The sequence below is a fragment of the Equus quagga genome, chromosome 1 (genome assembly GCF_021613505.1).
Source record: "Equus quagga isolate Etosha38 chromosome 1, UCLA_HA_Equagga_1.0, whole genome shotgun sequence".
Classification (NCBI taxonomy): Eukaryota; Metazoa; Chordata; class Mammalia; order Perissodactyla; family Equidae; genus Equus; species Equus quagga.
Window position 1 is genome coordinate 88424361 of NC_060267.1, and position 19532 is coordinate 88443892.

General features: G+C 53.2%; 1 protein-coding gene across 21 annotated transcripts in view; it reads left to right on the forward strand.

Annotated features, from left to right (window-relative positions):
- Positions 1-18020, forward strand: part of RALGPS1 (Ral GEF with PH domain and SH3 binding motif 1) — a 271251-nt gene extending 253231 nt beyond the window's left edge. For 12 of the 21 annotated variants that reach the window (XM_046686090.1, XM_046686023.1, XM_046686047.1 and 9 more), the window contains 5 exons: positions 3538-3621; positions 5094-5199; positions 7066-7158; positions 7314-7419; positions 9468-18020. In XM_046686090.1, coding sequence (XP_046542046.1) covers positions 3538-3621; positions 5094-5199; positions 7066-7158; positions 7314-7419; positions 9468-9667 — 589 coding nt within the window. In that variant the 3' untranslated portion in view covers positions 9668-18020. Of the gene's footprint in view, positions 1-3537; positions 3622-5093; positions 5200-7065; positions 7159-7313; positions 7420-8168; positions 8894-9467 lie in introns of those variants that run through there. The other 9 variants (XM_046686082.1, XM_046686110.1, XM_046686153.1 and 6 more) reach the window with 4 other exon arrangements.
- Positions 18021-19532: the final 1512 nt, after the last annotated feature.

A 19532-nucleotide genomic window follows, 5' to 3' on the forward strand; every position in this document is an offset into this window, starting at 1 on the left:
CATCATCATCATCATCATCATCATCATCATCATCATCATCATCATCATCTTCTTGCACACCCTTTGGGACTGAGGTGTTCTTGGTTGCCAGCCTACATCTTCTCCAGATCAGACTTCCCATGAGGAGGATTGCCTGCTGCCACCCTCCTCCCTGCCACCCTCCAGGACCCATCCCTGAACAGTGAAATGACCTTCCTGGGTTACATTCTGTTGAGCCACATGTTCCCAGCAAGAGGCTTGGAAGGGTGTCTGTGGTTCTGGAGTAGGAGTTCCCGTGTCAGTCAGAGAAATCGCATGATTTCTGGAATTTACCAGATACCACTGCGTGTTTATTTTGCATTTTCTGACCCTGAACGTTGAAATCAGGGAAGTGATCAGATTGTCTGGTTCCGGTAGCTGAAGATCCTGCCCCTCTGTGCTGATGCTAGCCTGCCCAGGCCCAGCCAGAGCCGCCCCACCTCCTCCAGCCCTGCAGGGCTCACCTTGAGAGGAAAGGCTGGCCACTACAACCCTGACTCTTTCCCCCTAAAAGCTGGCCTCGGGGAAAAGTCACCATTATACTATCCTTCAAGGCCAGGGTCACCCCTCAAGCTCCAGGGGGAGCAGGCTCTGAGTTCCCCCACCTGGAGCAGCTTGACTGACTTGGACCCTCCACTCACATGGGAAAGCAAGCTGCCCTTTGTGGGTACTTGCATCTCCCTCCCTAATGACGGGCCAGTGGGGTGGGACAGGTGGCTTCACCTCCTTGAGCCTCAGTTTCCTCATCTAAGAGAGTGAGAACAGTGCCCCTCACAGAGTTGGGAGGAATGGCGTGCGAAAGCACTAAGTTGTCTCATAGTCAGCAGTTGAGGAATGGCAACTGCTCCTAAGTGCCAGGCAGCCAAAACCACCAAGAGAATACTCCGTCAGGAAGCCAAGGACCAGAGACCCGGGAGGTAGCCCCACCCCAGGAGATCCAGGCCTAACAATTGTGGCCATCCAGTCTCACAGACACTGACAAAGCCCATTCAGTGTGAGCTGCGGCAGAAACCGACAACAGTGGTGCCTCTGAGAGCAGAATGCCAGGAGGCCACCCACACGATGCTGGCCCCAAACATGGACCCAGTCCCTGTGCCAGACTCCATAGGAGACACATGTGACGCATAGGCCACATGCGACTCCTCAGCCTCTCCCCAACCCTGAGAGGTGTGGGAGGAGCTCGGGCTATAGAGTTAAACAGACCTGGGTTGAAATCCTAGCTTACTAGGCTCATGCCTCGGTCAGGTGTCTTCACATCCCTGAGCCTCAGTTTCCCCATTCTGGGGAGGATAATGGTGCTTAGAGCTCCAGTGAGATAAGGAGTGCAAAGGCCCAGCGCATATGAGCACTTGTTCACTACTAACTCTTCCATGAGCTGCCCCAGTGACCTTGGTGTCCATGCACACCCCCACAGCCCATGCACTTGGGAGCACCCCACTCCTTTAGGAAGAACATGAGGAAAGACTGCTGAAAAGGCTAGACTGGTTGGAAAATGCTGATTTAAAGCTTTCCATCAACAAGCGTCAGTCCTGCCAAACATCTGTTAAGCATGCAGCCACAGACAATCTCACAAAGGGGAGAGATGATGGAGAAAAGGTGGCAGCACTGACTGCATTGCCCTGTTCGTGGAGCTACTAGTAATTGTGGACGGCCCACCCATCACACATTTTCCTGGGATCCCAGGGGAACAAGACTCTTGAGAAGAAAGGTGGAGAAGGGGCCAGAGGATCCAGCTCTGGGGAGGGAGGCTCCAACCCGACCTCCAACTCCAGACAGGCGGCGGCTCAGAGCCGGAGTCCAGACCAAACAAGGAGACGTCCTCTGGGCATGTGGGATGTGACCGCAGGAAAGTTCACTCTCAGACCCTGCCCTGACTCATAAGAAATCCCCGGTTCTGGCTGGGGAGGAAGGCGACCCTGGAGGCCGGCTGTTAGTGATCCCTGTGAGCAGCCTGCTGAACACGCATGGCGCGAGGTGCTCCCCGGGTGTTGCCAGTAATGGTGAAAGTACTGAAGCTTTTCATTCATTAGAGCGGGTTCATCGTTATCTGTAGCGTGTCATGTTTAATCACTGCATCGCAAGCCTCTTTCTGAATGGAAGAGGGAGAGGGCAATCTGGCCTGTGGGCTGGGAGCTGGGCATGCCACGGCCTCGTCTGTGTCACAGCTCATGGTGGGGGTAGGGGTGGGATCAGCCTGTGACCATCATCTGCCATGGGGGTGTGATGGGGAAAGGTCCAAGACCTGTCGCATTCGATGACTTGGGGGGCCAAGCACAGGCTGCGGCTTTTTATCACCTAAAGAGGAGTAACTGATGGGCAGAAGGTGTGGGATCCCGGAGCGGTCGACCTAGATTGCCTAGATTGCCACCACACTCCCACCAGCCCTGAACTTGAGCCCCTGGACAACAGACCTAAGACGGCCATCAACAACAGTTTCTTCTTGAGTGGAGGATGGAGGGTCAGGCAGTCCCTTCATGGAGCAACCTGAGCTCAATTATGGTTTGATGCACTGCTGCAATGAAGGAGGACGTCCCCACGTCACCCACAGGTGTCCATTGCCATAGGGCAATATTCAGCAACCTAGGACTGGCAGTGGAGAACAGAGGTAATATTTGAAAAGGAAGTCTGAACCTCATCTGGCTTTGTAAATTGGGTTACAGCATTGTTTGGCCAATGGGCAAAGTAAGCTATAGCCGAGGGATGGACCATGCTGCAGGGGTGGAGAGAAGGTTGAGGACCAAGTGGACACAGGAAGTCATTCTCCTAAGAGAAGAAAGGATAAAGAGAAGAGAGAGAGAGAGAGAGATGGAAGCTTCCCCCCAAATAGGTTAAGCTTCCTGCTTACCCTGGAAGGCCCACCTTGCCCTGGAAAGCTCACTGCTGGGGAACTGCAGGTGAGAGAGAAGCCAGATGGCAGCCCACGAGAGATCCTGGAGCACAGCTCTCGGACGCAGCAGCAGGTCGCAGAGCAGGTTTGCAGGGGACCACCTGGGGCCAGCAGAGGAGACTGTCGGTGGAGACAGCAAAGCAAACAGAGGAATTCACCTGTGCCCTGGTGAATGGTGATGCTGCATCTGCCCCCCCGGGCCTGAGGTGCAAGGCTGCCCACAATCCTGTGTCTGTGTGTGCACTTTTAATTGGATTTACCATGGAATATTTGGGCTGTACTGCATTTTCTATTAAACATCTCAGCCTCACATTGGGGTAAGTGGGTGTGCCCAGATTTTAGTCATCCCCTTGACACTAGAAGAAGGGTAAACATTTAGTTAAAAAGTTAAGGAAATAATTACCCAGAGACTTGGGGACTTGCCCAGATGGAGGCTCTGGGATGTTGTGCTCACTGACCTGGCATCTCCAGCTGTGCCCCAGATGTGCTTGCAGTGTGACCGAGGAGGCTTGGGGGTAGAGCTGGGGTTGGGGCTTCCTGAGCTAGTGACCACAGTCTGAGATGCTCTTGTCTCCTTTGGAGTTTCTGGTCTTTCCACGCTGTTGCTAAAACTCAACACTTTTCCTCTGAAGCAGGGGACGTCTCTATGCCACGCTGGGGCCCAATTGGCGGGTTCCAGTTCGGAATTCTCCTAGAACCCGGAGCTGTGTCTACAGGTATTTGTTTATTTGTGTGTTCAGTCATTCAGCAAATAGCTATAGGGTGCTTGTTGGATGCTAAGCACTGTGCTAGAGGCTGCGAACGAGGCGGACACAGGCTCTGCTGCAGTCCGTGAGGCTGCTGCTACAGAAGAGACAGAAACGGAACAGAAAGTCACAGATGCCCGTGGTCCCAGAGAGGAGGTGGGGTGCCCTGGAAGGGGAGAACAGGGAAGCCTTCCCTGGAAGAATGATAGGGACTAACCGAACACAGGGAGGGGAGGCATACAGGCAGTAGGGGTGCCCCAGCCAAGGGAAAGCCCCCAGGGCCCTGAGGCCGGAAGAGCAGAATGACTCCATGAGTGAAGGAAAGGCAGTGTTGCAGGAAATGAGAGAGGGGAGAGGGGTGCAAAGTGAGGCTGGAGAGGTGGGAGGGAGCCATGTCCAGCAGTGGGTAAGAATGGTAGTCTCAAAAGTACTGAGGAGTTGGATGGGTAGGGGGAAGGATGGGGACATGACCAGGTCATCCTGGCCACGGTGTGGAGAGAGCACTCGAGGAAGGCAAGAGTGGATGCAGGGAAGCCAGGGGAGGGCATCAGGCAGTCATTCAAGGGAAGATCAAGCTCTGGCCTAAGGTGGGGGGAGTGGGATGGCTGAGAGGGACAGTCAGGCAGATTTAGGACATAGGATCAATGCATCCTTGGTGTTGATTAAGTTGCAGGGGCAGAGGGGTAAGAGAAGAAAATTCCCAGGTTTCTGGCTCAAGCAGCCACGTGGATGGTGGTGCTGTTCACTGGGCTGTGGAGGAAGAGTTTCTTGAGGGACAGGCGCTGCCAGCTCGAGGGAGGTGCCTATCCAGTGAGCAGAAGCTCCTGCGTGCAGGGCTGGAGCTCGGGAGAGAGGGCTGGGCTGGTGCTGCACTTGGACGTCTTCACCTCCAGGTGGCACCTGAATCCCCATGGCAGAGGGTGAGCGGAGCCCTGAGGAAAAGGTGCAGGGTGAGGCGGTGTGTGGGCCCGCAGCCCCTTCTCACTCCACCCAGCCTCTCCCCTGCCTCACTGCTCCTCCAAGGCTCCTGCCAACACAAGAAGGAGGGGCTGCCCGGGCCCCAAGCTCCCCAGGTGGAGAGGAAGCCCACAGGTGGGAGCCCAGGGGAGCGGCCAGGAGGAGGCCACAGCAGAGGTCAGCATAGGGTGAGGGTGCTGCCAGAGGCCTGGGTTACAGGGAACCTGGTCACCAAGGCTAGAGTGTTGCAGCGCTCAGAAAGACGAGAGAGGCAAAAGTTCTCAGCTGTGGGTGAGCCCAGGGCCACCTTCCTTCAATGCTCTCTGTGTCCTCGGGCCTCCCTGGCCTTGCCACTGCGCTGTTGAGTCCTGTGGCCTGTGGCAGCATCGTGGACTTGGCAGTGGGGGACTCGTGGGCCCCAGAGAGTGAGAGGGTGCCGACGTCAGCTCCTCCAGGGCAGTGTCTGACCAGTGGTCTCCCCTCAGCCCCACCGGCCCGTGCATCTGTACGCTGGGGAGCTCAGCAGCAGTGCCCACCATGGAGGGGCCTCTGAGAAGGAAGACTCTGCTCAAGGAGGGACGGAAGCCTGCGGTGAGTGCAGACGCACGTCCATCCAGAAGAGGCCTGGGCATCAGTGAGGGGCCTGGGCCCCAGAGACCAGCCACCCAGGGTTCAGGCCCTGGCTGTGCCACCAAGTGGGCAAAGGCCTCAGTTTCCACATTTGGAATTGGGATAAAATAGTGCCTGTGTCCTACAGGATTTGGCAAGAATATCACATGTGCAGCAGTGCACACAGTGCGCATGCAGTGAACAGGGTCTGTGCAACGACCCTGAGGGCAGGTGGAAGCCCGGAGACCCTGGGAGTTAGGGTGGACACTGCCCCTGAGAAGGTCAGCCTGCACGGAATTCCCAGATGCAGATTCCCTCTCTCCTTCCACCAGCATCATAAAACAAGTGGTGGAGAGGACAGGGACAAGGGATCAGGGGGACCTTCAGGCTCCACCACTAGTCCCCGAGTCACTTGTGCTGGACCCAGATGTCGCTGGCTCCATGACCCCCACCCACAGCAGGGCCTCAGCCCCTGGCAAAGGCCTCACTGTGATTTCCCCGGAGCGGCCTCCGCAGGCTGCCAGCAAACCCACCTGTGAGCTGCATCTCCAGGCATCTTCTGCTTGTGCCGCTCTGCCCTTCCTCTCCTGCTCTGGCCCCTCCCCGCCCCTGTCCACTACCCACGGAGCCACTGGAGATGCCCCTCCTATCAACGCCCACCGTGAAGATGCCAGCCCCCCAGCCCAGGTGCCAGACGCTCCCCTGTCTTCAGGTGCCAGGTGGTTCGTGGGTGACAAGGAGAGTCTTCACCCCAGCCCTGGACCACACTCGGTCCCTTGGGCTCAGAGTGTCCCAAAGCATCCTGTGACATGGGGCCCTATATCTGGCCTGGTGCACAGACCTGCCTGCCTCTCTCCTGCATCCAGAGTCCAGGCCCCAGGCAGTCTGAGGCCAGCATGAGAGAGTATGCTAAGAGCAGCGTTTTCTCAACTGCCGGTGGGCCCAGTAGAGAGGAGTGAAATCAGTTCCGTGGCTCATGCCCCATATTTTTGAGTAGAATAAAATCGAACAGACTGGAAAATGTCGGAGTTCCTTTCACATAGTAAAGGTAAGTATTGTTTCATGAAGCTTCTTTCAGTTCGACATACATATGCATATATGTGTGTTGTACACACCTGTGGGCGTTGTCAAAAAGGTCTGAAAGGCACAGCTATCACGGCCCCCGGCGACACAGCCCCACCTGGGAAGAGGGGCCTTGCAGATTGTGATGCAGAGCAGTCTGCTCCTGTGCGCTCAGCCCTCTTCCTTCCTGCAGAACCAAAAGGCCCACTGAGGTGACTTTCCCCGAACCAAGGAGCAGAGCCCCGAACAGGGAATTCCAGCCGTCGCGCCTGGAGAAGCTGAAACTAAGCATCTTGGCCCTGTGGGCTGTTCCCCCTTCTAGCTATAAGCGCTTCAAAAGCCTTGCCCTTCCATCTCAGCCAGAGCAACCCATCGCAGACGTTACGGTTCTTCTAGGCTGTGGTGTAGCATGTCTATGTTTTAAAAATGTTTTTCCCCAGGACATTCTTGGGCCCAGGTCACCTGAACATGTAAAAATTGGGCCTTGGCACTGCCATAGACAAGGTGGAAAGAGGAAAGGCTCTGAGTACAGGAGCGGAGAGTGGAGGTGGGGCTTCGGGTGGATGAACTCAGAGGCACTGATGAGGAGAGGCTCCCTGCTCTCGGCCCTGGGTGGAGGGGCCCTGAGAAGGGAGGTGGAGCGGGGGAGGAGAGGAAGCCTGCGCCGGCACTGATGGCGAGGCGGGGGCACCCTTCCACCCGCGTGGCGGTGTCTGTAATCAGGCAGCGGGGGGACTGCACCCCACCATGTGCAGTCTTGTCACTCTGCCTCCCCTTCCTCTGTAGCTGTCCTCGTGGACCAGGTACTGGGTCATACTCTCAGGATCCACCCTCCTGTATTATGGAGCCAAGTCCTTGCGTGGCACAGACCGGAAACACGTAAGCCCCTGAAAGGACTGTGGGTGCTGGACGGCATCTGGTGTGAACTGCAGGGGAGCAGGTGGGGGTGGGGAAGGCGGTGGCGGGGCACACGTCGGCCTTCCTTGAGGAGTGGAGGGCATGGGCCCCCCAGCTGTGCTCTTATTCCTCTCCAGTATAAATCCACACCGGGCAAAAAGGTCTCCATCGTGGGCTGGATGGTGCAGCTGCCTGACGACCCTGAGCACCCAGATATCTTCCAGCTGAACAACCCCGACAAAGGTAGGCCGCGGGCCTGGAGCTGGTGCTGCTGCTTCTCTCAGCCCTGTTTCCTCCTCTGCTAAATGTGCGTTTTGAAATAGTAGAACTTTTGAGGCCGCTGCTTTCCCTTTGCTCTAGGTTCTGATGTTCACAGGGTCCCCTCAGTGGTCCAAAAAAGCTACTTAGATCCTGGTCGGTGTGTCCACTGAGTGGTGTGCATGGCACGTGGCTGCAGGAGTCCTTTCTGTGGCCTCACCTACAGCTACTGGTGCCATCACCCCTGGAGCCACAGCCTGAGGGTCTTGGAATCAATAACCTAGTCCTGGATGAGGCAGAGACCATGGGGCTGAAAGGGTCTTGGGAGATTTCAGGGATGCCCTGACATTACCTGTGCCACGAGACTCTGGCAGGGTCCTGGTCCAAGGCCAAATCAGAGAAGAACCCTTTTACAAAAGCCCCATCTTTAACTTGCCCAGTTGTCTGCCAGTCCCCCCTGGTTCTATCCTTCCCCCATGACCGTGCTGGAAAGAAAAAGCTCTGAACGCCGTCTGGTCCAGGACCCCTGTCTGTAGTGACATTCAGAATAGGCCATGCTAGTCTCCTTGGTAGCCCATGTCGCATGACAAAACCCCCAGTTGCCTGGGTCTTGGGTTCTCTCCAGGCAAACTCGGTGGGGCTGTAAGGTCTCCAGGCACCTTCACCCCTTCACAGGCAGGTCTGGTTCAGCGTTTGTGTAGATGCAGATCACTTGGGGGTCTTTTAAACTCCAGCTTTGGATTCAATACATCTGGAGTGGAGACCAAGATGCTGCATTTCTAACAAGCTCCCGGGTAATGCAGATGCTGCTGCTGGTCGAGAGAGCACATCTTGACTGTCAGGGTTCTAATGTTAGCTGGGAAGTGAAGAAACAGGAGCCTCAAGGAGCCCAGGGAACGGAGACAAGAGGAGCCACGTTCTCTGCTCTCCATCTGAGTGACTGAACCCACGTCAGCTACACACATCATAACGTGTCCTCAGTCTGATCGCCATTTGAGTTTCTTCCTCAAGGCTCTTGGCCCAGATTTGAGGTGGTTTCCTTAGGAAGAAAAGGCTGGGCCTACACAAGCTTGACTTAAAGACCTTGTGGCCATGAGGACCACAGACCACTCTTGGGCCTTGGTCCAGAGGAAAGCACTGTCAGGCAGAGGGAAATGTGACACAGCAGGTGGCCAGGGTCCTTGGATAGAATTCAAGGGTCTCTGAACTTGGGTGGGAAAAAATTATGTCTTTGTTTTCCTTGACCTCTAACTTCTTTAATGATAAGTATTAAACTACTAGAATGTTCGCAATGTCTGTGATTTTTATCTGCAAGGGAAACCACAGACGTCTTGGTATCTCGCATGTATCATTCGTGCTCATCTCTTTGAATAGCAGTACAGTAGCGGAGCTTCCCCCTAGGTCTTGTTATTAGTGCATTAATGGAAAGCACGCGCGGGGCTGGCCTGGCGGGGCAGCAGTTAAGTTCGTGCACTCTGCTACAGCAGCCAGGGGTTCGCCAGTTCGGATTCCGGGTGCAGACCTACGCATCACTTGGCAAGCCATGCTGTGGCAGGCGTCCACATATAAAGTAGAGGAAAATGGGCACAGGTGTTAGCTCAGGGACAATCTTCCTCAGCAAAAAGAGGAGGATTGGTGGCGGATGTGAGGTCAGGGCTAATCTTCCTCAAAAAGAAAAGCACATGTAGAACCACATCACTCATTTGCTTTTTAGTAGTTTGATAACTGTATTTCAGTATTACTGATTTCCTTTATATTTTATTTTATGCATTTGAAAACATTATTCTGAGAAGAGTTTACAGGCTTCACCAGAGCCAAAGGCACCATGGCCCAAAAAATGGTTCAGAGCCCTGGTCCAAAGAGACAGCCTGGGAGTGCCGGGGGCTCCTCCTCTGCAAGCCCCAAGGTTGCCTTGGGCTGCCCCTGACCTCCCTTCATTGAGTTACCGTGATCACGTTTACCTTCATGCCACAGTCACAGGCACACCATCCCAAGTGACCCTCTTCTTAACCAGCGGTTTCTCTACCCGTCAGGCAATGTTTACAAGTTCCAGACTGGCTCCCGGTTTCATGCAATACTGTGGCACAAGCATTTGGATGATGCATGTAAAAGCAACAGGCCTCAGGTAAAGTCACCAAAACCCTGCTTGTCACCTGAAATACCCTCTGCCTCCCTTAGGACTAAGGGTCTGTATGAAATAGGGCTCGCTCCTCCCTCAGAGCCTGTCAGCTAGGCTCAGGCCCCTCTTTTGATCAGCCTTTTCCAGTGAGACAGGGCACCTCCTGCTCAGCTTAGAACTAGGCCCAGCTTCAGACAAGAACTTTCAATCTGGTCCCTGTGTCTTTCCCACTAAAAGAAATGCCATAGAAACAGCCATGGGGACAGTTAGGTGGCAGGTGCGATATTGCCCCAAGGGTCAGGCTGTAGCGTCTATTTGGATCATCCCCACAGAAGCTGATTCATGGGAACGCTCCAAACTGACTAAAGGGCCTCCCTGCCCCCACACCCTTAGGAATAATAATACTACTAATTTATTGAGAGCCGACCATGGCTGCTGATGAATGGGGCTCTTGGCTCCTCAGCATGTATGAGTCACCCGGACCCCTGGTCTGCTGGGCCTGGTTCGTGGCTCGGCCCTCCCCCGATCATGCCACCCCGCCCAGGACCAGGCATTACGTGAAATGCTTTACACACAGGAATTGGCTGAATCCTCCAACATCCCTGTGAGGTAGGTTCTCTTACTGTCTCCGTCTTATGCTGAGGACGCCGAGGCTCAGAAAAGGTGGCAGACGCTTAAGTTCCCACCGTTAGTGAGATCTAACGCAGGCCTGCCTGACCCAAACTCTGTACTTGTTCTTCCGCCTCAGACTTCTTGGGGAGCCCCTGGCTTGCTCAGCCTCCTGCAGTTGAGCTAAAGGCCTGGCAGCATAGCCCCCACTGTCCAGGCTTGTAAGAGGAATGGCTGCCCCAGCCCTCAGCACCAGACAGGGGCAGCATGGGGCTGCTGTGCCAGGATTGGTGCTCCCGTCCCTAAGCCTCCTTGTCTGTGTTCCCCAGGCATCAGCCAGAAGAGGGAGCTGGGCCGTTGGGTCTCTCTCCTCAGACTGGGGAGAGGGCACCAGGCCTTGGCGTAGATGGGGGCTCCGAGGAGGAAGGGTGGGTAGCAGCTGGCAGGCCGCAGCTCCGAGGTCTGAGAGGACCTCAGCAAAGGCCAGTTCACACCAGGCATTGGGGTCCCGGAGGTTAAGGACTTCTGTCATGCTGGTCACAGCACAGTCACAGACTTCTTGACCCCTCAAAGCAGTTCTCGTAAAGCGGAGGGAGGTCTCTGATGGCATGTCCCATGTTTCTGTGCTCTGTTTGGTCCTATTCAGGATTTTCACCTGTAACATAGATGAGGACATATGTGACAAGCTGATCAAATTATAGATAAGAAGCTAGAAAGTAGAATTAGCAAAAAGTCCTCAACAAATTAAAACAGTAGGACAAGACTGATCCAGGGATAAACTCGAGGTACCACAGGGAAGCTCAAAATAAATTGTGTTTGAGTCCCTCGACTCACCTGTCCGCCTGCTGGGAGCTCGTCCGAGGGCTGTGCTCACACAAGCACACAAAGGTGGTGGTTAAGAATGTTCGCTGCAGCATTGTTCTTGATAGGAAAACCCTGGAACCTCGGTGACGCTCAGTAAATCCCTATTGTGCAACACCTGATAGCAATTGGAAAGGTGGTGGCAGGTCTGAGCGTGGTCACCTGAGAGGAGCTCCAGGCTGTAAGTCAAAAAGCAGAGCGTCAAAGCGTATGTGAGGCCCGTCTCATTTGGTTAAAATAATATGCATTTTTATTATATGTTTGTTTGTGCATATAAAATTTCCAAAATGATGTACAAGAAACTATAATTCTGTGGTTTCTAGAGTGCTACGTATATTCTTCATGTTAAACAAATGTAATTGCCCATCTCCGTGATGGAAAGACTGGGAGTTTTGGTCAACAGTCACCTTAAGTTGATGCAAAGTGAATAAGGTGTTGAGGCTTGAACAAGGCTGGTGCCGCCTCAGGTCACAATAAGAGAGGAAGAGTGGCCTGACCTCGTCTGCACTGGTCCCACCGTGCATGTGTGGGGACCCTCATTAGCTCTGAGTGCCACTCGAAGAGCACAGAGTCTTGGAGCTCACCTGCACACACAGGTGGCCCCATGACCTGTGAGCAGGAGGCTGGGGTGGCTCCAGGTCTGACAGGGACTGACAGCCCTTAAGTGGGCCACCAGGCTGGTGGAGGAGAGGAAGGAAATGGGGCTCGGTGTCCGCCCCGTGGCAACAGCCTTTGCACTCTGGCGGCCCCAGCTGGGAGCAGCCGTGGTTGCTCTGAGCAAGAGCCCATTCTCCCTCTCTGGGGCAGCAGCAGCCCCACAGCAGGTGGCAGAGAACTGGGTCGAATCCATTTGGCAGAGCAGGTGTTTGGTCAGAAGGACAAATGGATGGAATTTCAGGTATGGCAAATGTGGTGTGTCATGGCAAGGTTTTGCAACTTTTACGTATTTTTGTCCTATTTTTAGGAGGCGGATCTTTTATTTTTTCCACTTTTCCCCCCTTTTATTTTTAATTTACTTTCAACCAAATACTCCCACTCGGTGCCGTGTGCAATAATGAGAAGTTGGCAACAACTCAATATCCCGCAGCGGAGGATTATTTCAGTAAGCCACAGTGCCTCGTGTGATGATGTACCGGGAGGGAGCGACGAGGGCGTTACAGAAGTGCGTTAGCCTCCTGGGAAATCTCAGTGGCTCAGATTCGTTTCCTTTTTTGTAGAATTGCATTTCTTAAAATTGTTTGTACTAACACTGAATACGCTTAAACCTTATTTATAAGGTATGTGTAAGGTGTGAACCACAGCAATAAAACAAACACCCCTGTACCCGCCACCCACCCACCAGCCTAAAGGCAGGGCGCCCAGGGCCTTGGAAGCGCTCCCAGCCCCAGGGCCCTCTTCCTAATGCCACTTCCTCCCTCCCTTCCTTAAGGTATTGTCTGGGCTACATTTTTTTAAAACTTTTTTTATAAATAGAACCATAACTGTACATTTTCTTCTGTCACTTGCTTTTTTCCTACAGTGTGTTCCTAAGATTCATCTGTGTCAGTGTGTACAGCTGTCATTCATTTATTTGTACTGACTTTTTTTATCAGGTCTTCTCTCAGTGATTCCAAAAATGATTTCCTGCATTTTGCTATTTTGAACAACGCTGCTGTGGCCATTCTTATAGCTGTCTCCTGGTGCAAGGAGATGCATTTTTTCCAGTTCATCATTTTGACCAAATTGATACCAGTGTGGATTTGTTTTTGATGAAATTGCTTCTCATCAAATCTCCTGGAACCCCACAGCAGTGCTGGCAGGGAGGCCTGGGGCTAGGGGCGTGTTAGCAGCTTGGAAGGGAGGGGTAAAGACCCTGACCTTGGGCTGGCGGTCCCCCCGTAGAAGCTGGGATCTTGTCCTGGGGACACAGCTATGGGAAGGTCTTAGGGTTCCCAATGTCCCCAGACTTCCTCCGTGTGCTTTCATTTGCCAATTCCTGCCTCCCTTGTCCCCATGCTTCCCCCCACTGGTTTCCCTTCTGGAGGCATATGCCCATTCGTCTCCTCTCCACTCCAAATGGAGCTGTATTTCAACCCAAGGATAGCAGTTGAGAGCGTGGGCTCTGGTGTCTTAGCCCTGCCACTTGGTCGCTGTGTACTTCACCTCTCTAAGCCTCAGTTTCCTCATCTCTATAATGGGGATCCTCCCAGTACCTGCCTCACGGGGCTGTTGTGAGGACTGGAGGCCACGCACATATGAAGTATTCAGAGCAATGCCTGGCACGCAGTGGTCACTTAGCAAATGGCGCTTGTTATTCCTGCTGTGTCCTCTCCCCACCTGACCTGCTCATTCACAGACTGACTGGGAAAGGCCTGGTCCCTTCCCTTAGGGACCAGCCCTTGTCCCCGTCTGCAAGGTTGGAACTGTGACAAGAGGCTGAGCTTTCTCTTCTAGGTACCTGCAAACCTTATGTCGTTTGAGTAAGTCTCTGCAGGACTTGGCGTGACTTCAGAGGCTTCTGGGAGCCTGGCCTGGGACTGGTGGTGAAGCGCAGGTCCTGGACACAGGCTGTTGGCCAGGGTGCTGGGAGACCCACAGCCGAACTCAAGGGGACCCCGCCTGTGGCCTCACAGTCCGGAGGGCTCCGCCAGTGCTGGATCCACCTGCCAATCCCCAGCGACCCTCATGACACTCATTCTGCAGCGCCACCTCACTGGGCCGTGATTGGACCCCAAACTGTACACCCCGCCCTCCCTCTCTGGGCCCTCGTCCGTCCACGAGCTGCTGCTGCGACTAGAGAGCATTCGGCCCACGGTGGGTCCCCAGTGCTTTCTCCTGCAGAAGAGTGGACACTGTTAACCTGTGTTGAGGGGCCAGAGAGAAGGAACAGGCTGTGGAACTGGCTTTTTACACCCCAAGTGCACGGGGTTGCTCGCCCACAGGGCTGCCTCAGATTTTGTACAACCCGTAAAGCGTCCTCTGAGTGTGCGTGCCGTATACGTGTGTGCGCGAGTGAGTGTGGACTCTTCGAGAAACATGCATTTTGGCACAAGACTTGTGACATCACACACTTCATTCACTTTGAGGCCCTGCTTTAACCTTCAGTGACAGCCTTGCCCATCGTGGAAGGTCAGAGTGAGAGCCCAGATTCCTCCTGTGTTAAGGGTCCCTTGCGTTCTTTTACTGTAAACAACAATGCCTTAAATTGTGTCTTGTTTTCTGTTCCTATGGGTGCTATTCATCTGGAAGGCCTGCTCCCTGGCCCCCGGGTCCCTTCCAGGCCTTGTTGCTGTCAGCTCTTCAGAGGCAGGACCTGGCTTCAGGACTGTGGACTGGGCCACTGGCCTGCTTGCTTCCTCCTATCCCCCTCCCTCGGGGTCTGAAGGCTCTTCTCTTCTCACTCCCTCCCACCATGCCAGAAGGGGAACTTGTGACACCTTCTCCCAGCTTCTCAGCAGCAGCTCGGAAGCCGCCATGCTCTCTTGAATAGCCGCCCAGCAGCTACTTTGCATCAACCTCTCCCCGCGGGGCAAGGCTCTGGCCCCCATCATCTCACCCCTTTGCCTCCACTGCCGGGGTGGCCCACTGCGATTCCTGATTACACTGGGGAGCTGAGTGACAGGAGGCCTTAAGCTCTCCCAATCTTGCCCCTAAACACAGTCACCAGCAAGTTCTCCATCATCCAAGTCCAAGGGCACAATTGTTGATGACCGTGGTGACAAGAGAGCAAGCCCTGGGGAGTGAACGGTCCGAGCTCTGCATTCAGTTAAGAGCTCTCCATGTGAACAACGTCCTTCCTCTGTCACTCTTTGTCGTATTCTTAAGTGACTTTTATTTTGCACAAATACATTTTTATTCAAAATAATGAATAAAAATTAGCTTTATTTATAGTAGCTTTATCACCACAACTTCTCTCTCTGTCTCTGATCTGGGTGTCCTCATTCTGAGAAGGAAACCCTTCAATAGTTTTCTGAAAGAGACTGAATTTCTGAGTCCTTGTCACTGTTATGGTTTCAGAGCTCATACTGATCACATATCAAACTACCCTTAAGCATTTCTGGGCAAGGTGGTTCCAACAGCATCTTAACCAGGAAACTGTAATAGGTCAGTTTAAAAACTGCTAAAGGACCCACCACTGTATTTTGATCAAACGGTGATGACTCTTCTGAAAATTTGAATGAAAGGGTGAGGAAAGGAGTTGTCATCAGGGTCTTATTTTGTGGTCGAGCCTTACTGTGCTCAGTAACTGACCCTCCTTTGGAACAAACTCTAGAATACTTTTGTGCCAGGAGAAACTCCAGATGGTAGAGCTAATGCCAGCAAACCTTGGCCACTGGAGCATTTCACACCCACCCACAGCCAGGTCTAGATGCGTGCACCGAATTCGTACCCACGACCATTCAACGAGGTTGAATGAAAACACCAGACGCTGCAAACAGCTCTCCCCAGAACCGCCGTGTTATTGCTCTCACCTACACTGAATCTGATTCTACCTGTTCATTTTCTTAAAGTCTGAAGTTTGGATGAAAGTGTGAGACTGGACCATCAGCTACTTATTTTCCTTGGGTTTCTCCACTCTTCAAACTCCCCTGGTTTTTCTCACATGAAATATAGATGCCAATCCAAAAGCCTCAGAATTTCAGGCTCCACTCAATCAGTTAATTTCCTGCCCTTCACAAATTTTTCTCGTCTTTCACAAATGTTTTCTTCTGAGCCTAATTTTGAAATAGCACAATCGCAATTCTTGTCAAAGTGTTTAGTCTTCTCACGAATTGAGGCTGGTCCCACATCCCGTCCCAGAAGCATTCTTAGATTGGACTCTTGAAGAATCCGTTCAGACCTTGTTGGCACAGCCCTTGTAGAAGTGGTAAGAACCTTGAAGCTACCAGGAGAGTCCTGCAGACGGAGCTGAAGCACTCCCAGCGTGGGCGCAGGGCCAACCTGTGAGTTCAGTGCTGACTGCCTTCCTAGTGTTGGTTTGTCCCGCAAGCAGCAGGCGAGGAAGCCGGGCACAAACCCCAATGGGGACAGTCCAAGAGTGAATTCTCACCCTGGACGGACGCATTTCTGGGTTTTACTCCTTGGCTGTCCGCAGTGCACAAATATTTGTGAAACCATTGAAGGTGGTATGTCCTGCATGCATGTGCTGTATCTTTTTTTTTTTTTAAGCAAACAGATCATGGCACCCCAGAATGAAAATTATAGAATGCTGTCTACAAACTGTGGAGTAGGTAGCCAGTATCATTGTGATGCCCCAAGAACAGCTTACTTACCTCTCCCCGGAAGTAATTTTTGCCCCTCTCAGTTGAACAAGTTTTGTAACTCAAGGTCAGCCAAGTGCATTCTGACAAGTGACATACTTTGTGGAGGGTTGATGTGGTGCAGAGCAGTACAAATGTTGTTCCGAGTGTGCCCAGGGAGGGAATGTGGCCTCCCTCCCTCCCTGAAGAAGCCCGCTCCTCATGCTGCCCCCCTGTGGAAGTAAAGGCGAAGAACTTGAAGGCATTTTGCCTAGGAAAGAACCCACTCTCTCTTGCCAACTGGATTTATAAAGCATTGTTTTTCTTACCGAGATGACTATTTCTTTCATCGTCTTCCTCTCACCTCCCAAGCCCAAGAGGTGTATCTTTTATGATGCCATCTTACAGGTGGAAAATGGTCCCTGAAAATAGGAAGCTGTTCGCAAGCAGGGTCTGCTTTCATTCCACAGGTGGAGTCTAGAGCTCTGCGCGCACATCACTGATGCTTCTAACCAGGTGAACATTGCTAACGACACAAGCTAACTTATTTTTTGTGACTTCATAAATGACTTTCCTCAGCCCCACATCATACTGACGTGCTGGGTGAGTTCATGTTTAAAAAAGAAAAAAAAAAAACTACAAGAGTCCCTTTGAAATAGCTTCTCCGCGCAAATCCTCCCATTCCTTCATTCATCCACCTCTCTAGCGAGTGCTTCCCGTGTGCCAGGCTCCACCCGGGATATAAATGGCTGAGAACAAGACAGACCCGAACCCTGGCCTCGTGGAGCTGACCACTCAACGAACAAATAATTTTCACCACGCCATCTCTGCTGGCAAGACCCTGCCTCTCTCCTAGCACTGGGTACAAACCCTATGCAGGTTCCTCCAGAAAGGCTTCAAAAGGCTCACCAGACTGACCAGCCTCTTGATCAGTGAGTTCAGTTGCAATGAGGACTAGATGGAGTCGCTGTCCTGGAGGCTGGATGGCACAGAACAGCCAGGCACAGAGCTGTGGTTGGGACATTGAGGACTGAGGTGGAATGAGAGAGTAGGGTCAGAATGTTCGCAGTATTTACTTCAGAGGTTTTTGGGTTTAATTTCAGTGTTAAATGCAAGTGAAGCATGAGCAAGAGCTGCGTTTCTTGGATGTTGAGAACTTGTCCCATGGGCCACCTTGCAGCCCTGTGCTGCACAAGCGTGCGTACGCTATGGGCAGCCCTGACATGCCTGCTCGCAGCACAGTGCGATGGATCATCTGTCCTTTACAACCACTCATCTCTTTATCCATTTCTGAACGACTGTGACCATTCAGTAATGAAACAATAGAAATTAATTTATTAGTGTGGTATAATCTTTGATAAATTTCGTGCCAAAATGCATGGTTTTCCACTTAGCATTCAAAATGTTGCGTAGAGAGTAGTTTTCAATTTCTTATGTATTCTTCAAAGTAAGTTGAAAATCAGTTTCTACATTTTAATTCGTTTCTTGTTAAATCTGTTCCACTCTCCTGGGCTGTCTTTTTTTCCAGCAGACCCCCTGCATGCAGTTGTATAAGGACTTTCCTAATTCTTGTGAATTGTCTCACCCACAATAACCACTGAACATCAGCCCTCCGTGGGAATCTTTAGATTTTTGGTGAAGTATTTTGTTACCTCAGTCTTGTATCAAGTTGCTGTATTTTTCAGCTTGTTACACTGATAATAATTGTTTCGCTAATTAAATACTTTAATGTACAAACATCTTTGTTTACTTTGAAATTAAATGTGTTTTCCAATGAATATTGCTCAATTTATTAAAGTCATGTGCATTCACTTAGCAAACAGTTGCTGTGCCAGACACAGACATGGAGGAGGTGTGGGGCGCTCAGGGCCCAGCTAAGAGGTTACTAGAACATAAATGACATATAGGAGCAGTGCCCCCAGGGAGGGACAGAGTTGGAGCGGGCTGCACTCAGGGAAGGATGTGGGGGATCTGGGGGAGGCTGTAGAAGGCAGGGGCATTGGAGATTCAGAGATCTCTGAACACATGGAGGGAGGGGGAGGCAAGGAGCCAGAAAGCAGAAGGAGCAGGATGAGGCTGGGCAAGCAGGCCACCCAGTCTCACTGAGGGAAGGACTTGGAGGAGTAACGGGATCCACGTCTGAAAAGATATGCCGGGGGGAGTTCATGATGCCGGGCAAAACCAGAAACCCACTCTAGCTTGCCTAAGAGAAAAGGGGGACTGTCTTACACGGGTTGTCTCATGGAAACCTGAGGGGAGGACCAAGGAGGAGTGTCAAGGGGCTGGAAAGGGCAATGGAAAGCCCCCTACATCTTTCTCTCCCCTTCTCTCTCCGGACCGGCTCCTCTGCTGGGATGTGCAGGAGCAAAGGAGTCCAGGCCTTACCAGGAAAGCACCTGGAAGTCACTGAGGGAGTGTGGGCCAGGGAGTGACATGATCCAAGTTGATCAGGGGAGCCCCTGGCCCTGCCTGCCTCAGTTTCCCAGCTAGTGCTTTCCAAAGCTGCAGTGGCTGATTCTCCAAGCACAGGCTCACACACACACACTCCTCAGGCTCTGCTCCAGCATGTGCTCCCAGTTCCAGGCCAGCATGGCCACACCTCCCTAGCCACGACAAGCCCCGCTTGCTGCAGGGCCCTAGCTCACCTCCTCAGGACTTAGATGGCACTGTGGCCCCCAGCCCTACCCAGATGGGGTCGCTGCCCTCAGCCACAGTGCAGCGCTCTAACACGGATGCGTGTGACTTGGGGACAGGTGAGGACGGTGGGATGTGGTGGCTGTCACGCAGCTGGAAAGTGACGAAGTCAAGGCTTGAACCCACGACCGGCAGTCTGCAAATCTCCAGCCCCTCCCTGCCTCCAGCGCCACAAAGGGCCGCCGGGAGACGGCAGTAGCTCCTCTAGAAGGACGGAGAGGTCCGCGAGTCAATGCAGAGGGCACGGTAGACGCCTGTTTAGCCCGGAGGGCCGGCACTGTACCCGCCCCGCGCCTGGACGCCCGCGGAGGTGAGGCGGAGTGGACGGGCCACCGGCGGGGCGGGGCCGGGGCGGGGCAGGTTGAGGAAGGCCGGAGAGTGACCGGCCCGCACCGACTGGGGGCTTTGGAGAGAGAAGGCGGGGCTGTGCTTGTGGGCGGGGCACAGGGAAGGGCGGCCCCCAGAGGGGACGGCGCTCCGTTAGAAAGGGCCGGGAGGTCGTGGGGCGTGAAGGGGCGATGCTCGCGGGAGCCGACCCTTGAGGTTAGGGCGAGGGCCTGCGGAAGCTCAATAGTCGGGGGTAGGTGGGCGGGGCA